This window comes from Callionymus lyra, chromosome 13 (genome assembly GCF_982586985.1).
Source record: "Callionymus lyra chromosome 13, fCalLyr1.hap1.1, whole genome shotgun sequence".
In the NCBI taxonomy this organism is placed as follows: domain Eukaryota; kingdom Metazoa; phylum Chordata; class Actinopteri; order Syngnathiformes; family Callionymidae; genus Callionymus; species Callionymus lyra.
Genome location: NC_141830.1, coordinates 9,213,300 through 9,240,720, shown reverse-complemented (window position 1 = coordinate 9,240,720; position 27,421 = coordinate 9,213,300). Strand labels below are relative to the sequence as shown.

The window sequence follows — 27,421 nt, the reverse complement described above, 5'->3', positions numbered from 1 at the left end:
TCTGCTCAATAAATTCCACTAGAAAAAGACTGGATGTGTCAGCGACGGTTGATGAGGCGACAAGGAAAGCCGTGAACCATGTGTCGAACGTGCAACACTCGTTTATTTATTATTTTCTGAACCTCAAATCAAATTTGCTAGACAGTCATTGGAAACAACCGAAGAAGATTTATGAAATTAAAACGTTCCTTTCGTGTTGAAATTTAAAAAAAAAACTTAACCTACGAGGTGATTTATAGAAAACTAGATGAACGTGTGGAAGAACAAGAGAATCCACTCCGGTCAAACCTCGATGTTGATCTTGGCGAACCTGTAGTGCAGAGACGAGGGGTTGCGCAGCAGAACGGTGCCTCTGTGTTTGAGGGGCTGACGGACCACCGTGTCCAACAAGCCGCCGACGCTCATGAACCCCAGAGCTTCCCCGCAGCCCGCCGTCAGGGAGAAGTCGCCCTGAGTGACCCAGCCCAGCGTCGCTCGGGCGCAGTGGCTCGTGACGCTCGGCAGGGGGTCGGGACATAATCCGAACACCAGATCCGAGGAGGTCGTCGGGGCCGACTCGGAATCGTCACGTCGCTCCACATCCTCGGTCTTCTTCACGTCCTCAGTCGTCTTCTTCTTCTTCGGTTTCTTAATTTTCTCCTTGAAGGGGTCCGGGTGCGGTAGCTCCTGGGGGCCACTACAGGCTCGGTCCGAGTCCAGCATCTTAAGGTCCTCTGCGGTTGGTGCACACATCATGGCGTGAAGCTCCGGTTTCCCCTTGGACAGCAGCGACAGTCGAACCCACACCAGGCTCGTGCCGTGATCCGCCAGGAAGGACTTCTTGGACGCGTCGTCGAGGGGAGGGACGTCTCGGACCCGACACGGCCTCTGGCCTTTGGAGGAAGTGGGTCTGCACCAACCAGAGAGTTTGGCCAGAGACTTCCTGTTCCTGCGAAGCAAAAAATAAAAACAAACATTTACCAAAAACTGTATAAACCACAAAGGTTATAGGTGTCACAACGGTGCAGGAAAATATAGATACATTTAGATATTGCAAGATAACACTGTTAAGATAAGATTTTATTTGTATTATAGTATTAATATGGCTTATATATCAATAGTGTATAAAATAAAAATCTTTAACAATATTTACAGCTTTCATTTTTGTGTTACAATTAAACTTCCGGCCACTAGATGGCAGCAGTCATTACGTCCTCTAAAGTTGAAGATAAAATGAGATCCAAGATATGACTGAGGACGAGAGGATACAGTGGATCCCAGCAGCTTTTAAAGCTGATGTTTGGACATATTTTTTGTTTCTAAACAAATGAAAGTAGTTACGACTTCGTCAAGAGTCATGTGGTCTGTAAATACTACAACACCAGAGTCAAGTACTCGACTATACTAGAAATATATCTTTGTTCCAAGTGCTGGGATCACTCTGATCCTTAACAATACTTTTTATTCTTCATAAGATTAATTGTAACAAAAAGAAAATGACATTAAACAAAGTACAAATCACAAATTAAAACACTTGAAAATTAAAAAAAAAAGAAGCTTGTTAACAAGTAACAAATTAGTCTGATGTTCACTGCCTTCCGTTATTTGTTCAGAAAAATCCTCACACTTTCAAGTTTCAATCACGCGTGGGTACTGATGGCATCGAAAGACGGAACACGCTTCCAAGCATTTCCGTCGGTGCCTCAAACCCAAGTTACCAAGCTCTAGTTGTAGAGGATCATTTTATTCTCAGATGACGTCTATGAATCGACTCAACTCAAATTAAATTGTGAGACTTTTTTTTTCCCCTCCAGTGTTCAAGCCCTAATACAAAATGTACCTGAGGACAGAGAAGTGTCTAGGAGTCCTTGGACATGACGTGGTCTCCTCCATCACTGCACCAGCCTCCGTCGCAACCTGGCCGTCTTCCTTTATTGAATCGCTTCCTCTCCTCTCCATCAGCTCCCACTCCTCTGCCAGTTGTTGCCAGGGGCAACAGAACGGAGCCAGACAGCCATGTTTAACGTAATTAGTCCTTTTGGCGGGGGGACGCCTACAGAAGGTGGGGGTTGGGGGTCAAAGAGTCAAACCCTCAAAAGTGTTTTGGCTGATTTCACCAGTTTACTGGATACACGCTGACAACAGGCGGGAGCATTAAACACAGTGACACACGTTTGGTTGTAAAGCAGCAACAAACTGCACGACAGAAAGATAATTGGGTCGCGGGTTTTCCCAGCATCCTAAGACGATTACTTGTATGTGGGGAGTTTAGCTCTTTTGTGAGCCGACAGCTGCGGTAAAAGATTCGACTGAAACGATGATTGTATTCGAATCGATACAGTCCAAGGACTATAAACAAATGATGCTCTTAAAGGCCCAATGTGTAGGATTCAAACAGCGTTTCTGGCTCCCCCTTGTGTCAGAAACGTAAATACTCTTGTTGTTGCCCATTTTCCGTGTTAAACAAATGAACAGAAAATGTGAAAAATAGTCATATGTCATATTCTTACATATTGTTGCTGTAACACAAGATTTACTTCTATTACAAGTCGCTGACCTTTTAAACTTCTGGAGAAGCTCCGCCTCCTGTTCTTCCTGGTGACATGCACCAGCAGGGCAGTCTGGGTAATCGTGAGGAAAGTGTGGAACCCCTTTATTCTGAGAGTGCTTCAGACTCATGTCTAGTCCTCCAAAGCGAACTCCTCTGTACACCTGAGGGTGAAGATACGATGACTTGAGTCCATTTAGGATACAACTTTCCTGTTGACATTTATGTACAAATATAGTTCTTTATGTACTACTGGCTTAAATTCAGATGCAATCTTTATTCCGGAAAATACTGCAATTTTAAAGTTGAACATGACGTGGAACAGTTGCGTCAGCACTTTTCTAGCACTTGCCAGTTGACATGAATATGGGGATAAATATGTCTTAAAGGAAAAGTTATAACACTAGTTAAAAATAAGCATCTGCTAAAATTGAGCAACAGCTTCAATATTATTATCCCAAAATGCATCTATAAATCTATCATTTAAACAGATAGAACACTGATATATACAGTATATTTAAATATTTTTCACTTTACTGCTTTGATATTCAACAGCACTGCATTTATTTATGGTTTGTTTTCTACTATATTATACTATATTATAATATGTGTGTTTGTATACAAACACACACACACATTTTTCTTGAGGGGGGGGGGGTCTTTCAAATATTCTTTTATGGTCTGAATTTAAAGTACGAGTAAAATAAAATTATCAGATTTTCAGATAACATTTTTACATTCGAACTAACAATGAAATCCCACAATATCCCGGCAATGACTAAGGATGAGAGGATACATTCGACTCCAGCCGCTTTTAAAGCTGATGTTAAGACATATTTTGGCTTTTTATTTAACCAAAGAGTGGAAACGATCACAAAATGTCACTAAAATTGTTCCAAAAATGATGGAAGTGTATTAAAACATATATATTATCGGATCATATCGTGAGATAAGAGTATTGCTACAGCCCTACTATTCGGGTATCAAAGACGGCAGACATATGAGAAAAGTAAACAGAAAAAAAACAGAACCCTGGTTCTGGTACGTACCAGTGGGATCCAGAAAGCCATGCCCCATCCTTTTGGCAGCAGAAGGTCCCATCCGGCACCCCAGGAACTCATCTCATGTCCCACCTGCTTGCCAGGCTGGTGAACCAGGAGGATAGGGACTCGGCCTTGAGGAGACGGACTTAGTCTCGATCCGGGCACGAGAACGTCGCGTCTCATGCGGTTCAACTCCTGTCTCAAGATGAAGAAGGTGGTAAAAAAAAAGGTTTGGTTGATGTTCATATGTGGAATGTTGTTTTTTTCTGACCTGCTCCGATATCTTGTTGTCAGTCACATTGTCACGTACAGACTGTTCCCACAGGGAGCTCTGACAGCATTGCTCAGGGACACCTCGCAATATTAGTTCCCTTCTCTTCTCCTCATCCACCTCTGGAACAAAGAGACGCTGTACACACTCCAGCATGACCACCATGAGACTGGGACAGACTTTAAAGTTGGCTTCTACGATCTACTTCAGGGGAGGGCCATTCAATAACGTAGGAACATATACTAGAGGTGTAAGAACATTTTGATAAACTTATTATTATTTTTTTTTTAACCGTACTGATACTAAACAGCACCAGATCTCATTTCCTTCGCTTTCAAATTATATTTTATGTGTCATTATAGTCATTTTATGGTTTAGAGTCAAGTACCTGGTGATACTACAAATATATCCTTATTCCTACAGTATCACAATGTATCGCATCGTTGCATCTGTATCATGATACGCATCGTATCGTCAGACTCCAATACAAACCCCTAATAAAGACCTTGGCATAGTGTGGCCTGGGGGCCAAATATGGCCTTTCGACTGTATTTACACAGCCCTTAAAAGGTCTAATTATGATCCGTTACACGTCTAACAATTTTACTTTGTATTTATTTTTGATTCATTGAAACATACGAGCACTCATATTTTTTATGATTAGTTTGAGGCCCTTTTTTCTTTTTTAACATTTAATTTGTGCTTTTTGTAAGTATTTATTTTTCCTCAAAGTAATATTTAAAAATGCCTTTTATCATATATAATTTTTTTTTTTTTTAATTTAGCTTATTAGCTTGATTTAGCTTCTTTTTTTTTTTTAAAGCTTTTGCACTTTCTTACATTGGCTTACCGGCCCCTTACAAGAGTCACAGTATATAATGTGGCCCCTGAGGGAATTTAAATGCCTACCCCTGCCCAAATATATACAGTGACAGAGGGGCTTTCCAGCCTGAAGAAATAACAATAGAAGAAAAACAAACTTATGCCTGTGTAAAGGGGTTTCACTACAGGAACAAGTCCCACCAGGAACAGGAAAAACTAATTTAAAAAACAAAGGATAAAAACAGGATATAGCACCATTTATAAATTTGATCAATTCTACAGTTTTCTACATAAACTCAAATGCAATTTCAATATCAATGATAAAAGAGGAAAGAAAATGTATAGTGGGGAAAACATTTCCATCCAACTTTATACAGGATATAATTACACAAGTTAACGTTTCTGTTATCTCTGGGTGAATGTGACCCAGGTCGTTCAACTTTGACCCAGAGACAACACAAGGGTTGAAAATGTGTGGAAATATAATTCAGGATTGTATAATCTCAAAGGAACAAAAGAGAGTTCAAATTAGTTTTTAGAGCAGGGGTGTTAAACACAATCACATGAGGGGCAACAACTGTTCAAGTCAAGAAAAGCTTCCATCAAATTCCCTTTCCTTATAAACCAGTTTTACCTTTTTTCGGAAGTATAATTAGTGACATTTATATTATCTTACCATGAACACTGACATCTCTATAGGTCACAATATCAACAGTTACGTTGATCTCCTTTGATATTAAGTCAACCGTACAGCGGGCCAAATAATATGACTTGGCGGCCTGATTTTTGCCCGCAGGCCATGAGTTTCACACATGTTTTGGGGTATCACTGTAGTCTATAATAAAGTGAGTTCGATCTCAAACTATCTCGTGAGAACACACTTGACCTACAGGATCCGAAAGGCTTTCGATGGTTTAGTAATCAGCTCTTGCCGACGTCACCGAGGCTGCTTCTGGAGTACAGGGTTCTGCCAGGATTCGAACCTGGAACATCTGCATGGCTAAGCAGAGGCCCCCAGGAGCACAGAACCAGATGTGCACTCTTGAGAAACAACCACGGGACAATCAAGAAAAAAGATTCTTCTGATGCGTAAAGCTCAGAGGTGCAGAGCTGAACTGCTAAACCACAACATTATCCGAAGTCTTATCGAGGTCTGATCCGAAGTCTTGAATGACGTTCAAACTTCAGGAAGCTTCACACGAGGCCACGTGATAAAGAGACGGTTCATCCCTCTGTGTTTTCAGGAATCATTTTACCTTCTGCCTCCTGCACACAAGGCAGAGCTTTGACCCGCTGTCTCGGTAAAGTGATTCTCGGGTCATCTACGGTCAAACCCAGAACCGTGCCTGCGGGCAGCTCTGCTGTTGAAAAGACGCCTGAATAAAGCAGACGTGTTAGAGGTTTGTAAAAACATGCCAGGAGACGATCGACTAAAATCACCTTTGAGTGTGTGAAAGAGCTCCGCCTGCTGCCGCTGCACCTCCATCTTGTCGGCGTCTGTGCAGTGTTCCGGCCACCAGAGGCGAGAAGATTCGACTTGATCCTTTCGAAAGAGATAAAAAAAATGTGGCTCGACTGCGAATCCCAAACGTGTCGGAGCGTCCGTTTATCTCGTCAAACCGTCCTCACGTCGCAGTGTTTCGCTGCTTCCAACGTCTGCAGCAGCACAGAGTGAGACTGTGGTCCGATCAGACGGTAGCGCACCATCTCCATGGTGAGATCACTGAAACAAGACCATCTTCTATGACCCCGACGTGGCATCGACTTGATAATCATCCGCTTAAAAAAGGGGATTCACAAACTTGATGACTGTTCCAGTCGAGCTGGACTTCCATGTCACGGGTGTTCCCGGAGCTCTGGTCCCGTCGCCCAGGATCTTCTTGGCGGGAGGTCCGGTCGCATCCTCGCCGCTTCGTTTTCTCTTCGACCCAGACGAAGGTTGGATCTCCGGGTTCGTTTCAGGCTCTGACTCCACAGCAGGAATGAGATCGGTACTGGTCCCCTCTGACCCCGCTGGAGGGAGGACCGCCTCGGAACACTGGAGGACAGTCTGCAGCTCTGAGAGAAGATCCTGCAACAACAACAATGTCAGCTCAGGTCACATGTTTTAAATCAACAATCAATCATTCTCAACCAAACCTTCTTAAGAGTGGGATGAGCCCAAATCCACAACTGCCTGTGCGTGGATCCCGGCGTACGAGGCCTCCAGAGGAAGGTGACGGGACCTAGTGGCTGGTTGGGGTATTGCCCCGCCCTGAAGACCACCACACTGCCCTGTCTCCGCCCGGAGAGACTCAGAGCTGCAGCGAACGTCGGACCTGGACATAACTTTACGATTGAACCAAAGGGCTGGCGCGGCATTTCTAATGAACTCTTGAAATATTAATGGGATGATGTTGACCCGGGACTCATTAAAAATGTTAGTTTCAAGCCATTAACGACTTTGGCACTAGAAGGAGAAGCTGCAGTTGATGAGAAATCGTGAGCTCTTCGAAAGAAAAGTAACAAAACTGCAGCTTCCAGGAAAACTTACAACATTAATTGATTATTACTAGAAAACCAAAAAAAAGTTGTTTAAATAATGAAACAGACTGGAAACTGACGAAAATCTCCATTTGATGTCTACGTTTGTGCGAGTGAGGACTGAGCAAGTGACTTCATCTTTGATGTCATATTTTAGGAAATAAAGATCATCACATCAAATGTAGCAAATTTTCTAATGTAAATAAGGTAAGGTAAAACTTTAATAGTTACATTTCAATGAAAAGAAAGTTTTATACAAACACATACTGATGATACAATAGAGGTCTAAGAGACACTTAAATCTACACATAATTTGCTCTTTAAAAAGGTAAACAAGATATGTTTTTTATTTTTTAAAAAACACGAAAATGGCCTAATTTCCCAGTGCTCTGCTGCTTTACTCTATACTCTCCCTTTTTCTATCTCTGTGTCCTCCCTCACTCTTTTCTTCATCCACTCTCCCAGCCAGTGGAAGCAGGAGGCTGTCAACAATCAGTCTGGTTCTGCTCGAGGTTTCTGCCTTCTCATAGGGAGAGTCTCTTGCCACTGGCCACACTGTGATTCACCTATTTTTGAGTTGCTGGGATTTCTTTTTCTTTTTCTCGAATACAGCCAGACTTTAACTGCGTGTTTTGTGTTTTGAGATAACTTGGTCATCATATAAAATGTAACTGAATTGACACACAAAAATCAAATTTCAGTGAGCCAAAGAAAATGTACCTCTTGTCAGACCACGGCGTATTGAGATGAGAATAATAATGAAAGGATATATAACAGTGTTGAAAGAGATTTAAATGAACAGGATAAACGTGCAAAACATAAGAAAAAAGTTGATTTTCACTATAATTACTTTAGTTTAAATACCATTAATATTTATTAATTTTCTATGCACCATTCATTTTATTATTGATGAAGTTCAAGCTTGTAAAATTAAAAATTAAAAAGTTAGATTGTCTCACCAGCTTCCTTACTGGTCAAAAGTGACAAATGCAGCAGCAGCTGCTCTTCGTCTCCCTGGAGCTCAAGGCAGCAGAAGTAAGAAAGGTCCTGATCCAAAAGCAAAGAAGGAAACGTCAGTAAATATAAATATATTGTGAACTTCATAAGGTTTACCTGGAGCAAACAGTGGTTGGTCATAGCTCTGTAGCAAGTGCGATAACACTTATAAGTGGGTCGGACCCCGAGACAGTAGCCCCACTTCTTCACCATGTGGAAACGCTTGGCGTGCCAGATGTGCGTCTCCAACCACAAATTCTTTCTCTGGCGTCGGTTGAACTCCAGCAACAAGTTTCCGTGGCGGCGACGGGCTTTGCGACTTTTACACTTTGCTACTTCCTTCTTCTTGCTCGCGCCGGCCTGGAGGCTCTTCTCACGCTGCGGGGGAGACGATTTTCATCAACGTTCCTCATCCATCAATTGAAGGGAAACAGAAAAAATGTGCACAAAGGTAACGGCACTGAATAATTACCAGCCTGTTTGCCATTTCCCTCAGCCTGCAGGGAAGACGCTTGGTGTTGTGGCTCATGGCTCGCCTCCTCATATGTTTGGGCAGAGCTCCAAAAACATGACAGCTGGCCGTGGTCCTGGTGACAGCTTTGAGCATCGCACGGACTTCTGCAGCCCTGGCAAGTGCGAAGGCTCCAGCTAGGAGAAGAAAACAGACCGTCACGGGAAACAATAAATTGGCATAATGGAGGTCAACTGAAGGTGAATAAAGGGAACAATGGTATAAACAAATGTATAATCTTGACATGAATAACTGATGACTGTGGTTGTACGTACATTTGAAAATGTATTTGTACATCAGACGACAAAAACAACATCACAAAATAAAAACCTTTTTTAAGAAGCACTTAAACAAATATTTATTCGGGATTCACCCAGTATTCATGGTCCCGATACCAATACCGATTTCTGGGCTTGGAGTATCGGCTGATACCAATCCAATCCAATACCAGTGTTAAAATATTAACTTTCTTCCCTTTTGTGATGAAACACTATCCTTTTTTTTAATTACTACAAATAGAATAAAAACATTGGCATTTATTGAAATTAAGTGTTTAATGTTTACCAGCATTTTGAGAACAAAAAGAAAATAAGAAATTGTTAAATTTGATTCCTTTATAACCAAAGAAAACCATAGACAGCCTGTAAAGATGACAAGTTGGTGAAACAAAATACTAAGAGTGACAATTTGGAGAAGAAAAAATGCAAACAACCCTGCAAATGTCAAGATTATTAAGCGAACACAACGAGTACAGAACTCAAATAATAATAGTCAAATAAAATCTTCCCTGCTTCAAAATTAATTAGGTTTTGAGAATAAAAGTTTTGAAAAAGCACACTCAAAATAATCATGTACTGTATAAGGATTGTAAAGTGTAAAGAAATCAGAATCTTATTCACAAAAGTTAAGCATGACCGCCTGTGTGTGAGGGACCTGAGAGCAGAGGTCTGGAGGATTTCCGTTCATGATTGTTGTTTTAATCTTAATTTAAAAAAACGCTCAAAAAAGAATAAATTAAATAACATCAGTATTGACTGTCACTACGTCATGCAAGATTTATTAAATGATGAAAGTTTTTGGTCGCGATCCTCAAACCTTGATCATCATTTGATCTGTGATTAACACGATTTAAAACTAAGTTAGTAAAGTGTTGAACAGCCTTAAGACTAAACTTGTTAAATGTACTTTTGCTTCATCATTGATTCTCAGGTTTGTTAAATTAGCTGAGGGTGCGGTGACGTCACACACATCGAACTGTCAGTCTTTATTAAACCAGTATTAAACTCTATTTATTGGATCGAGGCAGATTCCAATGAATTAGGTCAACATTAACACCAAAAAAAACGTTTTTTATTGTTGACTTTCACGCAGTGGACTGAAAGTTTCTCGTCTCTACAGAACAGCAAAGTTAACTGCTTAGTTTTGTTTCATACCAGTATAAGATCGGTGCATCCTTACTCTTTATTCAATAAAACAATTTAAAAAAATAAATCTAAATATATGTTCAAACGTGTTATTAAATGATTGTTGTGATCTTGAAAACAAAATTCAAAGTGCTCTTGCATAGAAAAAGAGTCTCAGTAAATAGATTTCATATAAATATATTGTGTTAATTTTGAGCAAGATTTACCTCAAGTAAAAAGTGTTGGTTATTCTGTCAAAAGTATCTTTGCTGGTATCAAACATTTAATTGTATTTGTAATAATAATGTGCTTTATCTGACAAGGGTAAGTGAAACGACTTTTAAATAGTTTCTGTAATGGGTTTGATATCCTAAAAAACATTGTTTGAAATAATCTACAACTTCACTTAAGTGTAGGTTAAAGTGCAGGTTCTTGATTAATTTTTTAACACATCAACTTTGTTTTATTCTGAAAAAAAAGGAGAATGATGACTTGCCTCAAGATCATGAATAGTCTATCCTGCAAGTGGAACTTTTGTACTGATGCATCTATTATTTAATTGAAAAACTCATGAAGTGGAGATGGTAACCATGTCAAATATAAGAGCTCAACGATTCATTTCATTTGCAATATAATCATTCAGCTCTATCAGTTATACAAAGAAACTTTTATATTCCTTTTTTTTTTTTACTTTAGCTGAAGGCGTTTCCTCCGGGGTATTTTTATATAACTTTCTTTACCTGTAATGTGTTTGGGTAAGTCTTTGACAGAACCTCCGCCTTGTTTGCTCTGTCCACCAAACCATCCACGTTGGGGGCCTTTGTTGGTTTCTGTGGATGAGGTGCCAGCATCTCCACTGCCAGGTTTTCCTTAAAAAATATAAAATATTATTAAACATTATGAAGGAACATAACACAAATCTCTTAAACTACAATATACAGTACATTTATAATAAATGAGGAGCAGGATTACACCATTATTTCTATTCTGAAGAACTATATTTTCACAATATTTATCTGCAATACTTCCCATTTGTAGCATCTGTAGTCTTTAATCTTCTACAAACAATCTTAGAATATAAACTTCTTTAAGTTTTTCCAGAATAATTCCTCTTATCGAGGTTTGACAATAAGAGGAACATTACACGCGAGCAGCGATTTTTGGATGGTTTTAAGTGTCTTTTTGGGCAGCGATATTAAGCAATAGTCACTGCATTAAAAGAGATTTAAGTTTTAGCAAAAAGAACGGTGTACTCTGTAAATAATCCCACGTTTTAGTCGACACGAAGGTGAAGTTTGTATGGTGAACCGTCGCTTATAGAGGGAGGGTCGATATATTTTTCTACCCTTGTTGGGTAAAGTTTTCTTTACAGTGTTATTATAATGTTTATTTTATTTATTTAACTTCTGTTGTGAGGGCGGGCTAATACATGTTCTACTCTTGTTGTGTGTGATTTTAAGTAAGTAAGTAAGAAAGAGCGCTTTTCCAGATCAGGGTCACAAGGCGCTTAAACAATCTAAACAAAACTCAATAAAATATATACTTAAAAGAACACAGGAGTCTCAGAAAGTCAAGGAAAAGCCTGCACAAATAAAAAGGTCTTACGTTCTCGCTTTGTCGATGCCAAGCAATGTTCAATTAATTCTACTTTCTATAGTTTTACTTACACGTGCTACAAAAACTGGCATTTCAAAAAATGTTTTGAAAAATGGAGAACAATGAATATTGATCGATATTAGAAACTGTATCGTTTATTTTATTGCATCTAGCTCACCTCAAGTAAGCAGTGGAATAAATAAGTAAAAAGCTACATTTGTTTTCACTGTGGTCCGCACTTTATTTATTTGTAAAAAGTGATAAGAGAAGTTTATATTCGTCTGTACAACAATAGTTGATGTTATGATACCTGGGCCTGACTGGGTTGTTCCTCCACCGTCATGGCTCGTGAACTGAACACTCGCAGGCTGGTTCTTCATCTTCCTCTGTCGCATTTTAACCTTTGACGCAGACATTTTCTGGGAATAAAAAAAAGCAAAATATCAGTCGCTGGATACACAACAACAACAACACGCTAGAAGAAGTCATGGCTACGGTTGCTAAAATTCAAGGTGTAGGCCACATATAAAAATAATAACAAAATAGTTCCTCATGGAAAGTACAATATATAAATACACTTACATTATATTTTCTATCTCTCTGAAGAGCGTGGACGAGATGCTAGGACGCAGTTAGCATTTTCTGCTGCCGAACGCCCACATGTTCCGGAAGTGTAGTGTTCACGTAATGTGTAGTGTATACGCGCAACAGAAAATGTAACTTATACCAAACGCGGGGGAAAACAGTTTAAATAGCTGCTTTAATTATATTTATTTATTATAATGGTAGTTGGCATTCGTGTTGAAACTATTTCACTCATAGCTCTCCGAAGAGGTGGAGATGTTACAAATAAGTATTTCGCATTTACGGTTTTACGGTACGACAGCAGTGACGTAGTCGTCCTCCTCACGTGGTTCTTCTCGCTGCTGAATAGTGTTGCACAAGTTTTTTTTTTCCTCTTAAATTATCTCTTAAAACGTTAAAATGTCTGCATTGATCAGGAGGATCGTCAACACCGCAAGAGCTCCTGCAGCCATCGGTCCGTACAGGTGAGGACGATACGGTGTTTATTCTTCTAAAAACACCATATTGTGTAGTTTTAGTTGCACCAGTGACAGACCATGCTTCGTTACGTCATCAAGACGAACTGCAAAAAATATATACAGTATACACCTGTATATATATTTCAACATTTCAAATTGTTCCACGCTGTAGCTTTAACACCGAAATGCTTCGAGGGTGTAAAGTCCAATTTTGTTTATTCAGTTGCAGCAACTTTGACCTTAACAGTGTGAAACTTAGTTTCATGCAATAATTGTGATTAATATTTAAAAAAAATACTATTTTATTAAATCCTCTCTTTGCTGTATTAATATGTGTAATTATATTAACAATAATACTTAATGCATGGTTATATCGCGATTTAATTAGTTTATGATATACATATAAGGGTATAATCATAATGCATATATATGTGTATACATATGATGTATTTATATGAATATCTGCTTAGTTTATGCACATATATCATGTTATAAAGACAGATATGGAAAATACGAGACAAGATATATGTCATGTATTGCTATGAATGCGTATATATTATATAATGTTATGGATATCTGTGTATACATATTTAATTAAATAGTATAGTATAATAATATAACTTTCGTAAATAAACAATAATTTATATAATTATTATATTCATTGTTGTCAATGATTTTAATGTATTATTTGTATCTTGATGTGTTCCAGTCAGGCAGTGGTCGTGGACAGAACCATGTACGTCTCCGGGCAGCTGGGTATGAACCCGGACAATGGTCAGTTGGTGGATGGAGGCGTTGAGGCTCAAACTAAACAGGTAACTAACACCGAATAACTCATGTGATCAAAGGTCATTTGTCTGCACCATTTTATTTTCTATTGTAAAACCTTTAATAGGAAAGAAAAGCCATTTGTAAGCACAAATATTTATTGTTTGTTGCTGCACTCATTCTTTCCAGGCTCTGGTGAACATGGGGGAGATCCTTAAGGCAGCAGACTGCAGCTACGAGAATGGTAAACATCTCCTATATCATAATCTTCCTTTATTAAATATCTAAATACCTGTGTTTCACCCTCAACAGTTGTAAAAACGACGGTGCTCTTGGCCAACATGAACGACTTCAACAGCGTTAATGACATTTACAAACAGTGTAAGTGACATTTGGTTCTGACCTGTTTGTTATCGACTTGTCATGTCTGTCGATGAAAGGGATGTTGAACAAACGCGTTTATATTTTCTGCCACTAGATGTCAGCACAACTTAGAGAAGCGAACAGCAGGATAAACGCAATTTAATGGATTTGATATGTACTTGTTTGAGACAAGTTAATGATGATGAATAATTACTTGGTAATATGCTCTATTTGGGTTCAACAATGAATGAATAAGCTGGTAATAACTGGCTTTTAGCCTTTAATACTATTAATACATTTTAAAAATCAACATGACTTTCAGTTTTGTAGAAGTTTTGTCAGTGTTAAAAGTGTTTTCCTACTTTTAAACTTCCACTTTATTAACCTTAAATGTGCCGTTTCTTTGTTTTAGTTTTCCGCAGTAACTTCCCGGCAAGAGCAGCCTACCAGGTCGCCGCTCTTCCCCGAGTGAGTATATTTCTTCTAATATTCATCGACTATATTTCAACACTTAAAAGTTCACCATCTTTTCCATCCAGGGAGGGCTGGTGGAAATCGAAGCGGTTGCCGTGTTGGGTCCCCTGACTGATTCCCCATAACAACGTTAAAAGTTCAGTCTTGCAGTGAGAACTTAGGAAAAAAAAGGGGAAGAGCTTGAATGATGTAAACGTTTAGTCAGCCCCGCAGACCAACAGCCGTCGACGCACTTTCTCCTCATTAACATTGATGCAACATTTCAGATGACGACAATGCATTTCAATTTATAATCGACTCGGATTTCACCGAGTGAATATGAAGAGCAACTAATCCGGTTTTGTGGATTGAATTACTCGTCCGGCCGCTGTTGTAACCAGAGCAACTGTCTCATCGCGGCAGATAGTGAAGATGCAGGGGGATGAATAATACATGCTGGTAATTTGCCTTAATGGGTGTTTTTGTGATTGATAATGCTATTAAAAAATCTGCTTTCACTTACATCCGTGTTCTTTAACGTGTGCGATAACTCGAACACGGTAGTAGAGGTGAAGAATAACAATAGTTCTATAGATTTAATCACATTAGTCAGTTTTGTTTTTTCTTCTTATCAGTTGATTCAAGTTTATCGTATTTAACAGATAATTATATTAATGTTACCCAGCTTTAATTGCGACATAAAACATGTTTTTTCACTTTTTAATTGAAATAAATGCTTCAGAGTGACTGACTTTTAGGTTCTTTAAACATGTTTTAAAATATTTTTCGATGAAATAATTCTTGTTTTTATCACTCGTTTAAAGCTGCTTGTAACAATGATTAAGAACTACTGTACACACAAGAAAATAATAAAAGACCTGAGTTTTAAAACAATCTGTTGTACCTTTAAGAATCTGTTCTATTTTACACACTATAAAAATACACTATTTTAGTGAAGTGTATTGTTCTTAAATCTCTTTAAAGAAGTGATTGAAACTGCAAGTGGTCAGTTCAACTAATAGCTCTCCATCTTAATAAGGGTTGAAGTTTTTTTATTTTGTGTATTAAATTCTTTGGAACAATTGCATTATTTTAAATGAAAATTGTTTAAAAAAATAAAATAAAATAAAACTCACATAGTTTAATAATCGAATTACAATAATTCAAATAAATTTTGTCTTGATTGTATATTTTTGAATGTGTAGCCTTTTAAATTCAATTTAAAAATGTTTGTCATGACAGTAAGAGAACCCTTAAACACACACAATTCACATTAGTGAGAGAAATTTTATTCTGTACACTAGATTAGAAAAAAAGCTTAAGCAATCGAAGTAGACAGAAAAACACAAATTTGACATCAATCAATTCTACATTAAATGTATAAAACTGTGAGATGAAACACTACTGGTTACTGAGTGTCGATGTTTAAACACCTTCCTGTGGTGGGATTAGTGTAATCGGTGAAGAAAATCCACAAGAATATATTTTGGTCTCTTGAAGCTGCATCACATAACATTTTCTGACATCGCAGTTACACTCTTCTGACACTGTGGGGAGCCATAAACAGTTTTCTCAATCTTACGTATTGCAGCTTTTAAGTGATCACAAACCCTGCCGTAGCTTGATGTGAACATTATATGACTTATCATCCTTAAAGAGTTCACCTGTGATTGACAGGTAACAGGGAAAAAAAAGTTATAAAACAGGAGCATAAGCAGAAATAGCTTTTTATTTCCAATCCCTCAACCAGCTGCTGAGCTCATACATCCCAATGCCCGTAAACAAAATGTAACATTTTCGTAATTAAAAAGTTAAATATAAATCTCACTACGACATAAACCCCTCATTCAATCGTCTCTATACAATTACCAGATACTAACCCTTATTTACTGTCACAGTATACCTGCTAAGACAGGAAGTCAGAGTCAATAAAACGTTTATTAAATGTAGAAATATAATTTTTTAGTGAAAAGTTAGGACTTTATCCATTTTACTCTTTTCTTATGGAACAAAAAAAACGCTTTGGTGTCGCTTGTTATTTCAGCCTGTTGTCTTCATAGTTGATGCTCAGTTGTGCTGCTGTGAAAGGAAGACAATAATATTCATTAGTTAACACATTAGTTTGGGGCTGGATCACATCACTGATGGAAGGTCTGACCATGAATAGATCTGAAAGTAAGAACCAGAATTTTAAAATTGATCCTGAAAGAAACTGGAGTTTCAAGGATCGGGGAAATGTGAGTTCTTCTACTAGAGCGGGTCGGAATTCTCACCGAGTTTAGTATTAACTGCAGGCAAGACAGCTTCTACTTTTGAATAAAGGTGAAATATTTAAACTAAATATTTAAACACCGTCATTTTTATGTGGAAGCGCAAGATAGTTTTCTTAAAGTAGATTAATGCTAATTTTGTGACCCATAAAGATGTTCAATCGTTAAGATAAGATAAGTAACAGGCATTATATATTCTCTCAATTATACAGAGACTCACAATAATAATAAAACTTCAAAAGAAAGAATTGGTTTTTTTTGGAAAATGATAACCAGGAGCATTATTTAGAACTTCCTGTTACACTTTGGTGGTATATACGTTTTGTATTCGGCCCACAATTTTGCATTGTTGAAAAATGTTGAAATCAGTCATTTGCAAATGACAAATGAAATAAAATAAAAAATGTTTAACTGAGGAACTTCGGAGGGAATAAGAACAGGAATTTAATTGGATCTACACGTGTAAAACTCTCTGGGGGTCGCCAAGTCCCCTTTTCAGTGACCCAATGGACGGTGGTCTCGGAACTAGACTGATGATCATGTTAATTTTGTGACATATAGAGATCAATCAGACTCTTCCTGTTTAAGACAGTCTTTCTAAATCTACCCTTTGTTTGGCCCTCGACCACGGCAGCTAAAATATATTGTCCCCTGGCGACCCTGAGTTTGGGACCCCCTCTTTTAGAGTGGACTTAAGAAGCTGTACTCACCTCTTTCAACCATCCTTTTGTTCCGCTGAGGCCTGCGTAGATGACACTGCGGGCACACAGAAGAACCATGAGTCGGGTTATCAATAACTAATGCACAGTTTATTAAGAGACCCGGACGATCCTCGAGGGAAGCCTGGATTTCGTGCAGTCAGCTCTGACAACCACGAACTGGCAAGTGTGCACACGCACACGCATGTGGCAGCGGATGGTAATTGAGAGTTCACAGAACAGCCTCAGGAGACAAAGTCTCATAAAAGGTTATGCAACATGTCTTCCTGAGCTTGAACTGAATTGAGTGAGGAGGCGTCATAAAGTACTGTATGTTCTCTTCAGAAAGTTGCTGTTGTACACGAATCATGGTACATTTTTGTGAATGTTTCCTTTTTTTTTGTATGTTTAAAGCATAAATTATTATTTTTTTAATAATTGAATTTAATATGTTCTATGTAGAAACGTTGATTTGTTTTCTGTCATTATAATTAAATAATTGGCATTTTGCAATGTTGAATTCTGTTTAAAAAATATTATTCAATTTAAATCGAATATTTTCAAACAGAATTTGATATTGAAGTTCCAGTAGTTATAAAATACATTTTCGAAATTCAACACTTTGTCATTTGTATATTTTTAAACCCGATTTAAAATGGTTTAACTGTGCTCCCATGATTGGCTGAAAGTTCCATCAACCAACATTTTTTATATTGAATATAAAAGGCTCCCAATTCAAAAATATTGTATTATTATAATTATTATAATTATATATAATTCATAAAATAAATTTGAATTATTGTAATTAGATTATGAAACTCTATGTGAAAAATCTTCTCTTTTTTTTCTCGACAATTTTAAATTTTTACTCAATTACTCCAAGAAATTCAACCTTTCAATACACAAATTAATGAATTCAATTATTTAAAAAAAACGAAAGAAATTCAACCTTTTTGATATACTCACATTTTTGAATTCAATTATTCTGAAAAAAAAGAAAATAAATTCAACATTTTAATTAAAAAATTATCGATTTTAATGATTTCCAAAAAGATTTCAACACTAAATAAAACTAAATATCAATTTATTAAAAAATGTAATGATTCAACATTTAAAACGTTAAATTCAACCAATATATATTTTGATATACTTCCATACATATCCCTATGCACATCCCAACAAAACCCCTTTAGTGTTTCCCATGTTTACTAATAAGAGCATGTTTTAAAAAAAAAAATGTGCATGTTATTGTTCACTCTGAAGATGCAACGCCATAATTATCCGCATTCAACAACAGAAAGTAGTGAAGGAAGGTTGTGTGACAGGGTTTTCTTTCCCTGTGTGTATGTGTGTGTCTGTGTGTGTGTGTATTCTTTGTGTCGCTCACGCTACCTCATCCGTTCTACAGCGCCACAATAATGTGTTGATCCCCTCGGCAAGTCAACTGAACACTTGTTAGTCCCAGACATTGTGTTTTCTGACCTTCTTTTGGGCAGACGAGGAGTATTCGTTGTGTAACCACTCTTGACACACACACACACACACACACACACACTGCCATGCCTACAAAGATGACCCTTGTGTCGACATGCAACACTTTTTATACCATTACGGTCTCGATCTGCTTGATTTGTCGTGGCGACGATAAATCCGACGTGTCTCACTCACAATGGAGTCGTCGGGTGAAATCGCTTCCCGCCTCATCAAGCAGATTAAAATAAAGTATTGACGACACAAAGCCAAAGTGAGCATGACAGGTTTGTCAAGAAAAACACCTGAGAGCCTGGAGCCATTAGCTTCGTAGCTTCATCACAAACATGTTACCAGACTTCTTTTCCTGCCACGTGTGTCTTCGATCTTAAACACATCGTGCCAAAAACCCCTTTTTCATTATTAGTTCTAAATCAGTGATCCGGTACCGGTCCGTAAGGTGTTTGTTACTGGACTTTATAGAAGGAATAACAATTCATAGTATTCATTATTAGTGTCAAAAATGTGTTTTGTTTTGACAAAAATATCCTATTTTCTCCTAAGTAAATTTAACTTGTGGCTCTGGTTTAACTTTATTTGAAAAATGAATCCGTAAACTAGTGATAATGAGGTTAGTTTGTGAGTATAATGCAGACATAATACCGGTCCCTAGTGCAAAAAACCTTCTGGAAACCCCTGCCATAGGACATTTTGCTTGAAAAGCCATGATCTAGATCGGCCTAAGAAGCTTCATCGAACATGTACCACACTACGAGACTCGGTCTCAGTTCCCACCTTCGGATGAGGGCTCAGGAGTTGAATCCTCCCCCACAGTTGGCGCTGAGGGGTCTTCAGAGTCATTTAGTTCCATCACAGGAGTCTCGGGAGACGCCGCTTCAGTTTCCGGGGCTATGTCTATCGAGATGGCCGGTACTAAGGTCGCCGGTAGCTCTTCCTCTTGAGCGTCCTCAGAGGGAGGTTCGACGTCGGCTTTATCCGTGTCCGCCGTTGCAGCGGGAGCTTCTTCTTCTACTTCTTCAGGAGGAGACTGGGCTTGGTCTTGTGGCTGGTCCTGGTCTGGAGATACTGAAATCACCTCTGGAATAGTCGCCTCAGCTATTTGTGCATCTATCAACAGGTCTTCTTCGGCTGCGGAGGGCGAAGCTGCCACCAAGACTTGAGTTTGATCCTCTTGTGCGTCCGGCGTACACGGAGGATCTGCAGGCGCAAGGTCGCCCGTTTGAGTATCGTCGTCAACCTTCTCGACTTCTTCTGCGACGGCGGAGGCCTCTGTTGGCTGAGCCGCTTCAATAACATCGGGCGATTCTTCCACCAGTTGGACGACAGTATCCACAGCAGGGACTTCGGCTGGAGCCTCAAGGGCTTCATCCTCTTGAGGTTCCTCCGCCTGAAACGGTTCCACGGGGGACTCCTCCACTTCAGGAGAGGCCGGCTTCACCTCTACAGGCTCGACTGTTACAGATGGAGTTGATTCTTCGGAGACAGCGGACGCTTGCTGCTCAGAAAGTTCTTCCAAAGAGCCTTGATCCTCAAGAGCCTCCGAAGCTACGAGAACAACCTCTTCTTCAGCCTTGTGTACGGCGGGACCTGGGGAGGATTCCCCTGGTAGGGAACCCTGCACCGGCAGCTGCTCCTGCACCTTGATGGCTCCTGCATCTTCTGAAATGATGCCGTTTTGGGCCACTGTGAAAAAAAACAGAAAGACAAAGAATTATTGACCTAAAGGAACTAGTTAATGGGTTACCACTCACATGGCAACAGTTGAAAACACAGGCTGAAATGTTCTATGAGCTTCTCAGAGTTAATAAACCACTAGTATGGCCATGACTGTTCTTTTCACTATTCATTTATTATATATTATATATATATATATGTATCATTCAGGCATATACATACAATACAGACAACAACTTTGTCTTTTGCAGTTAACAAAATTGTATTTCTGTAAGCAGGAACATCAAGTTTAATCTAAAATAAATAGCAGAATGGAGCTACAGTTGTAGCATCCAGGGCTGGAGACGCTTTTGTTTTCAAGACTAAAAAACAATCAATTAAGATTCTTCCTTCCTGGCTATGTATATATTTATTATACATTTGTGTATGTGTAACAGGATTTCTCTGTAAATGCATTATTTGTTACAATGACACAGTTTTGAAACAATAATAACCCCATAGAATATCTTGATGCCAGTATCTCTAGGTCACTCCCCAACATACTCTCTCTTGTGGAGTACAGGGGGTTGGCAAATATATAACAGATATTATTGTATATTCAAAAATAACTTTTTTTCCAATACTTTTTCATTTCCTCAGTTGAAAGTCTTTTTTTATTGAAGAGTCTGCAGCCGGGGGGCCTTCAGGGGCCACAAGACCCCGGAGAGGAAATAAAATACACATGGCATTGTCCTCCACCTATGACCTGTTCTCTTAAAATAACTGAAAACGAGACGGGAGCTCTGAAAAGAGACGGATCACTTGACAGAACTGAAACTTTTTGATGTTTTTGTTGACTTTCTCCCTTCTGTTCGGAATGTAACCTTCTTCCTCAAGTCATTGTGACACGAGAGGCCAAAGTATTCAAACAACCTAAGTCACAGGCCGAACAAAATTTATAATCAGGAAAACTTGAATACGTTTTTGTGATGTCAAAAGTGTGTTTTTTTTAATGTAGCCGTTTCTTAAGATAAAAGTAACTTTTAAATGTATTGTTTAATAAACACACTAATCTACATCTTTACTGATTAATGATTTTCAAAAGTCTCTGTATGATTTGAGACATCAATAATCTCTGTTTCTTATCTTATCATAAACATGGTTATAGGCCACAAAATAAACAAAAATCTACTTAAAAAAAACAATTAACAGCATAAACTTCCACTAGTGCACGATAAACTTTCACAAGTGCAACATGAACTTTTGCTAGCGCAACATAAACCTCTGCTAGCGCAACATAAACCTTCGCTAGCTCACCATAAAATTTCACTAGCGCACCATAAACTTAAGTTAGCGCAACATAAACTTCCACTAGCGCAACATAAACCTTTTATGCGTACCATTAACCTCCACTAGTGCACCATGCACTTCCACTAGTGCAACATAAACCTCCGCTAGCAGACCATAACATTTCACTAGCGCACCATAAACTTCCGCTAGCACAACATAAACCTCCGTTAGCGCAACATAAACCTGCACTAGTGCAACATAAACCTCCGCTAGCGCACCATAACATTTCACTAGCGCACCATAAACGTCCACTAGTGCACCAAAAACGTCCCTAGCGTAAACTAAACATCCACTATCGCACCATAAACTTCCAATACATTTATTGTATAATAAACACAGAAATCTACATCTATAGTTTTAATGATTTTCAAAAGTCTCTGTATGATTTGAGACATCAATAATCTCTGTTGCTTATCTTATCTTAAACATCCTAAACATGGTTATAGGCCACAAAATAAACGCTTGTAATCCATGCGTTTGTTTCTTCTCGTCTGGACTATTGTAATAGTTTGTTTTCATGTCTTAACAAGAAGGAGCTGTCTCGCCTGCAGTTGATTCAGAACTCAGCGAGAATTCTAACCCGCTCAAGTAGAAGAACTCACATTTCTCCGATCCTTAAAACTCTTCACTGGCTTCCAGTTTCTTTCAGGATCAACTTTAAAATTCTGGTTCTTACTTTCAGATCTATTCATGGTCAGGCTCCTCCTTACATCACTGATCTGATCCAGCCTTACACCCCAGCTCGGGCTCTGAGGTCTGTGGATCAGAATCTACTGATGGTTCCTCGCACACGGCTCAGGACCAGAGGAGAGAAATCTTTTCAGGCTGTTGCTCCTAAGCTTTGGAACGATCTTCCTCTCTCTCTTTGCGCTTGATGGAGTCTACTGACTCCTTCAAGAAACATCTTAAGACGTTTCTATTTGTTCAGGCTTTTCCTTGATTTTCTGGAACTCTTGTGTTGTATTATCTTGATCTTTAAAGTATATACTTTTTTGAGTATTGTATTGATTGTTAAAGCGCTTTGTGACCCTGGTCTGGAAAAGCGCTATATAAATAAATATTACTTACTTACTTACTTACAAATCTACTAACAATTAATAGGACTTTGCGAGCTGTATTTGGCCCTGGCTCCTTGCTTAGATTTAGCTCCACTGATTTAATTTCTCTGTCAGTTGAGCATGATTGATGTGATGGAATTTGACGGCCGGTGTCCGTGAGAAAATCTCGACATAGACGTGTTTATGGAAGGCGAGTTGTTTCCTGTAGAGACATTAAGCTTGAGCGTGTGTGTTACTTTTTGTGTAGATGTGTGCAGCCACTACTGGCAACGGTGACCGACGTGTCAGCGTGATTTAGCAGCCAGCAGATGACACAGATCCCAGTCATAACAGTGGCACGACTGGACAGACGCTGCAGGGCTGGGAAGGGGCCCAGACAGGGGATGGGACCAGTAGTGACTTGGACGGCACACAACTGGTTTCTGACTGTAGAGAACAATGGCTGGATCTATTGTGGACGTGATGTAAGAGGGGATGAAGCAGGTGACCATGAGCTTTGAACATCAGTGACCAGCTCGTGGGAGGCTATTGTGATGCCACTGAACGAAGAATATAAATGACATATCACAGAAGTTTCATTGAGTTAACATTTTCTATTTACAAGGGGGTGTGAAACTACTGGTGAGACTAGTTTAGGTTTTTCAAGTTGGTCAGGAACAGGAAGGCACTGAAGTTATTTGTGTCTCTATTTGTGGAATAACTGGTCCGTACGTGCTCAGCAAGTATTCATATGGGATGGAGCTCTTTTTTTAAAATTCTTTAGTAGGTACAGAGCCCTTAAGGGACATTTAGAAAAAATAATAAAATTAACTTTTCATGCCCTGCACATGTATAGTAATTTCGCCTGCTTAAATATAAAAAAAGCAAAAAAAAACGTATTGTGTGCACACCATAAATCCCATACAACTACTTTCAATGCTCACCATTAACTTTCAATGCTCACCATAAACCTTTAATACTACCATGAACTTCTGCTAGCGCACCGTGATAGCGCACAATAGATTTGGAGCTGGTGCACCATTAAATTTCACTAGCGCACCAAAAACCTTCACTAGTGCACAATCCAATTTTCATGCGTAACCTTAAATTCCATAAGCGCACCATAAACTTCCTTTAGCGCACCATAAACTTCCTTTAGCGCACCATAAACTTCCTTTAGCGCACCATAAACTTCCTTTAGCGCACCATAAACTTCCTTTAGCGCACCATAAACTTCCTTTAGCGCACCATAAACTTCCGCTAGCGCACCATAAACTTCCTTTAGCGCACCATAAACTTCCGCTAGCGCACCATAAACTTCCGCTAGCGCACCATAAACTTCCTTTAGCGCACCATAAACTTCCTTTAGCGCACCATAAACTTCCTTTAGCGCACCATAAACTTCGTTTAGCGCACCATAAACTTCCTTTAGCGCAACATAAACTTCCACTAGCGCACCCTAAACTTCCGTTACGACCCACAAACTTTAACTAGCGCACCAAAAAACTTCACTAGTGCACAATCAAATTTTCATGTGTACCCTTAAATTGCATAAGCGCACCATATTCTTCCTTTAGCGCACCATAAACTTCCTTTAGTGCACCATAAACTTCCCTTACTGCACCATAAACTTCCCTTAGTGCACCATAAACTTCCTTTAGCGCACCATAAACTTCCTTTAGCGCACCATAAACTTCCCTTAGTGCAACATAAACTTCCCTTAGTGCACCATAAACTTCCTTTAGCGCACCATAAACTTCCTTTAGCGCACCATAAACTTCTTTTAGCGAACCATAAACTTCCCTTAGTGCACCATAAACTTCTACTAGTGCACCATAAACTTCCGCTAGCGAAACATAAACTTCCGCTAGCGCACCCTAAACTTCCGTTACGACCCACAAACTTTCACTAGCGCACCAAAAAACTTCACTAGTGCACAATCAAATTTTCATGCGTACCCTTAAATTCCATAAGCGCACCATAAACTTCCTTTAGCGCACCATAAACTTCCTTTAGCGCACCACAAACTTCCTTTAGCGCACCATAAACTTCCACTAGCGCACCCTAAACTTCCGTTACGACCCACAAACTTTAACTAGCGCACCAAAAAACTTCACTAGTGCACAATCAAATTTTCATGCATACCCTTAAATTCCATAAGCGCACCATATTCTTCCTTTAGCGCACCATAAACTTCCTTTAGTGCACCATAAACTTCCCTTACTGCACCACAAACTTCCCTTAGTGCACCATAAACTTCCTTTAGCGCACAATAAGCTTCCTTTAGCGCACCATAAACTTCCCTTAGTGCAACATAAACTTCCCTTAGTGCACCATAAACTTCCTTTAGCGCACCATAAACTTCTTTTAGCGCACCATAAACTTCCCTTAGTGCACCATAAACTTCCTTTAGCGCACCATAAACTTCCTTTAGCGCACCATAAACTTCCTTTAGCGCACCATAAACTTCCGCTAGCGCACCATAAACTTCCTTTAGCGCACCATAAACTTCCTTTAGCGCACCATAAACTTCCGCTAGCGCACCATAAACTTCCTTTAGCGCACCATAAACTTCCTTTAGCGCACCATAAACTTCTTTTAGCGCACCATAAACTTCCCTTAGTGCACCATAAACTTCCTTTAGTGCACCATAAACTTCCTTTAGCGCACCATAAACTTCTTTTAGCGCACCATAAACTTCCCTTAGTGCACCATAAACTTCCTTTAGCGCACCATAAACTTCCTTTAGCGCACCATAAACTTCTTTTAGCGAACCATAAACTTCCCTTAGTGCACCATAAACTTCTACTAGTGCACCATAAACTTCTACTAGTGCACCTTAAACTTCTACTAGTGCACCATAAACTTCTACTAGTGCACCATAAACTTCTACTAGTGCACCTTAAACTTCTACTAGTGCACCATAAACTTCTACTAGTGCACCATAAACTTCTACTAGTGCACCATAAACTTCTACTAGCGCACCATAAACTTCTACTAGTGCACCATAAACTTCTACTAGCGCACCATAAACTTCTACTAGCGCACCATAAACTTCTACTAGTGCACCTTAAACTTCTACTAGTGCACCATAAACTTCTACTAGTGCACCATAAACTTCTACTAGTGCACCATAAACTTCTACTAGCGCACCATAAACTTCTACTAGTGCACCATAAACTTCTACTAGCGCACCATAAACTTCTACTAGCGCACCATAAACTTCTACTAGCGCACCATAAACTTCTACTAGCGCACCATAAACTTCTACTAGTGCACCATAAACTTTCCTAGCTGGTATTAAATTATTTTTTAATATGTCACTTAGGATGCTCTGTATTAAACATATTTTTGGATGTGTTTTTTTCTTGTGTTCTATATGCATCACAAAATATCTTGTTAAAGTTCTGTTGAATTTCATTTTTTTTTTTTTGTCTCCAAAAGAGTCAAAGAAAAAGTATGATAAAAAGGACAATATATAAAAGCATAAACATTTTGGCGGGACAACACACACACGTCAGTTGTCTTAATGATAAAGGTTATATTCAGTGTTATGTCATCTTCAACTGTGGGGCCTGAGCTGGCTTTTACAAGACTTTGCATGGAGGAGTGAAAGTCTGGTTTGAACATGTGATTCTTTTCTGATAATTAGATGCAGGTATTTGCGACTCCAGGGTGAGCCCGGGAAGCTGCATTTTTCAATCATTCCTTAATTTTCAAACAAACCGGTTTGGCTGCAAATCCGACCAGACGATTGTCTACGAACTGTCTGAAAAAGTATTTGATTGATCAAAAAACATGCAGGTGAAGGATGGAATAGATTAAAATAGCACCGGTGGTGAAGATACCAATGGTTTTAGAAAAGAAAAAAAAGAATTAAGAAGTGACACTTGAATGAAAATAGACAGATTTACACACAGATATTGTAAGAACTTACTCAGAGTGTCTCCATTGGTCTCCTCTGGTTTGGTCCCGGGTCGTTTCTCCTGGTCAACAGTCTGAGTGCTGGACGAGGAGCACCCCATCTTCTTCTACCTGTCTTCACCGGGCTCAGAGGAAAGAGAAGTTTGAAGAAGAAGTGGATATCTTGAGGAGCACAGAGGAGGAGTGGAATGAACGGCGGGAGCTACTGGTCATCGACAGCCCTCTTGTCGTGTGTGTGCTGGAGCATGGTCCACCGCCTCCTCCCTGCTGTGCAGAGCAACTGTGTGTCGACACAACTAAACTCTTCACACAGGCGGCGGAGGAGGAGGAGGAGGAGGCAAAGGTGTGTGTGTGTGTGTGACACCTCCCCTGGTGAGGAGGTCTTACTTCTAACCTGACCATACAAAAAACAATGCATTATTCAAGCAACTGTTGAACTTATTTATAGTTAAAGTAGCTTGAATAAATATTGCTGGGAAATAGAAAACACATTTACAAAGTCTTCAGTTTGAGTTTGTGTCGTTGAAGAGTTGATTTATTTGTGTCAATACTTAAACACATAATAAAATAATACATAATAAAATATGTTTTGCACTCCCAGGCCAATGTGCTTTACGATCATACTTTAACAATTGCGTGATCATATGTCTATCCGAGAGTTCTTCGGGCGAGAGGCGGG

General features: G+C 39.1%; 3 protein-coding genes across 3 annotated transcripts; 1 reads left to right on the top strand and 2 right to left on the bottom strand.

Annotated features, from left to right (window-relative positions):
* Window positions 1-83: 83 nt before the first annotated feature.
* pop1 (POP1 homolog, ribonuclease P/MRP subunit) lies at window positions 84-12,347 on the bottom strand. The gene is made up of 16 exons (XM_087805609.1): window positions 12,275-12,347; window positions 12,003-12,111; window positions 10,837-10,965; window positions 8,655-8,830; window positions 8,300-8,560; window positions 8,146-8,233; window positions 6,803-6,981; window positions 6,466-6,734; window positions 6,293-6,386; window positions 6,104-6,206; window positions 5,920-6,039; window positions 3,842-3,963; window positions 3,577-3,765; window positions 2,537-2,691; window positions 1,820-2,032; window positions 84-928 (listed from the first exon to the last, which is right to left on the bottom strand). The coding sequence occupies exons 2-16, from the start codon at window positions 12,106-12,108 to the stop codon at window positions 283-285; spliced, it is 2,850 nt and encodes a 949-aa protein (XP_087661735.1). The 5' UTR covers window positions 12,109-12,111; window positions 12,275-12,347; the 3' UTR covers window positions 84-282.
* A 256-nt stretch (window positions 12,348-12,603) lies between these two features.
* On the top strand, window positions 12,604-15,213 carry LOC148067277 (2-iminobutanoate/2-iminopropanoate deaminase-like). Its single transcript, XM_087805656.1, has 6 exons — window positions 12,604-12,741; window positions 13,445-13,550; window positions 13,693-13,747; window positions 13,816-13,884; window positions 14,279-14,334; window positions 14,406-15,213. Exons 1-6 carry the CDS (start codon window positions 12,677-12,679, stop codon window positions 14,463-14,465), a joined length of 411 nt encoding a protein of 136 aa, XP_087661782.1. The 5' UTR covers window positions 12,604-12,676; the 3' UTR covers window positions 14,466-15,213.
* Window positions 15,214-15,610: 397 nt separating this feature from the next.
* Window positions 15,611-27,001, bottom strand: LOC148067276 (uncharacterized). Its single transcript, XM_087805836.1, has 4 exons — window positions 26,756-27,001; window positions 19,553-20,461; window positions 17,300-17,345; window positions 15,611-16,398 (listed from the first exon to the last, which is right to left on the bottom strand). Exons 1-3 carry the CDS (start codon window positions 26,841-26,843, stop codon window positions 17,305-17,307), a joined length of 1,038 nt encoding a protein of 345 aa, XP_087661962.1. The 5' UTR covers window positions 26,844-27,001; the 3' UTR covers window positions 15,611-16,398; window positions 17,300-17,304.
* Window positions 27,002-27,421: the final 420 nt, after the last annotated feature.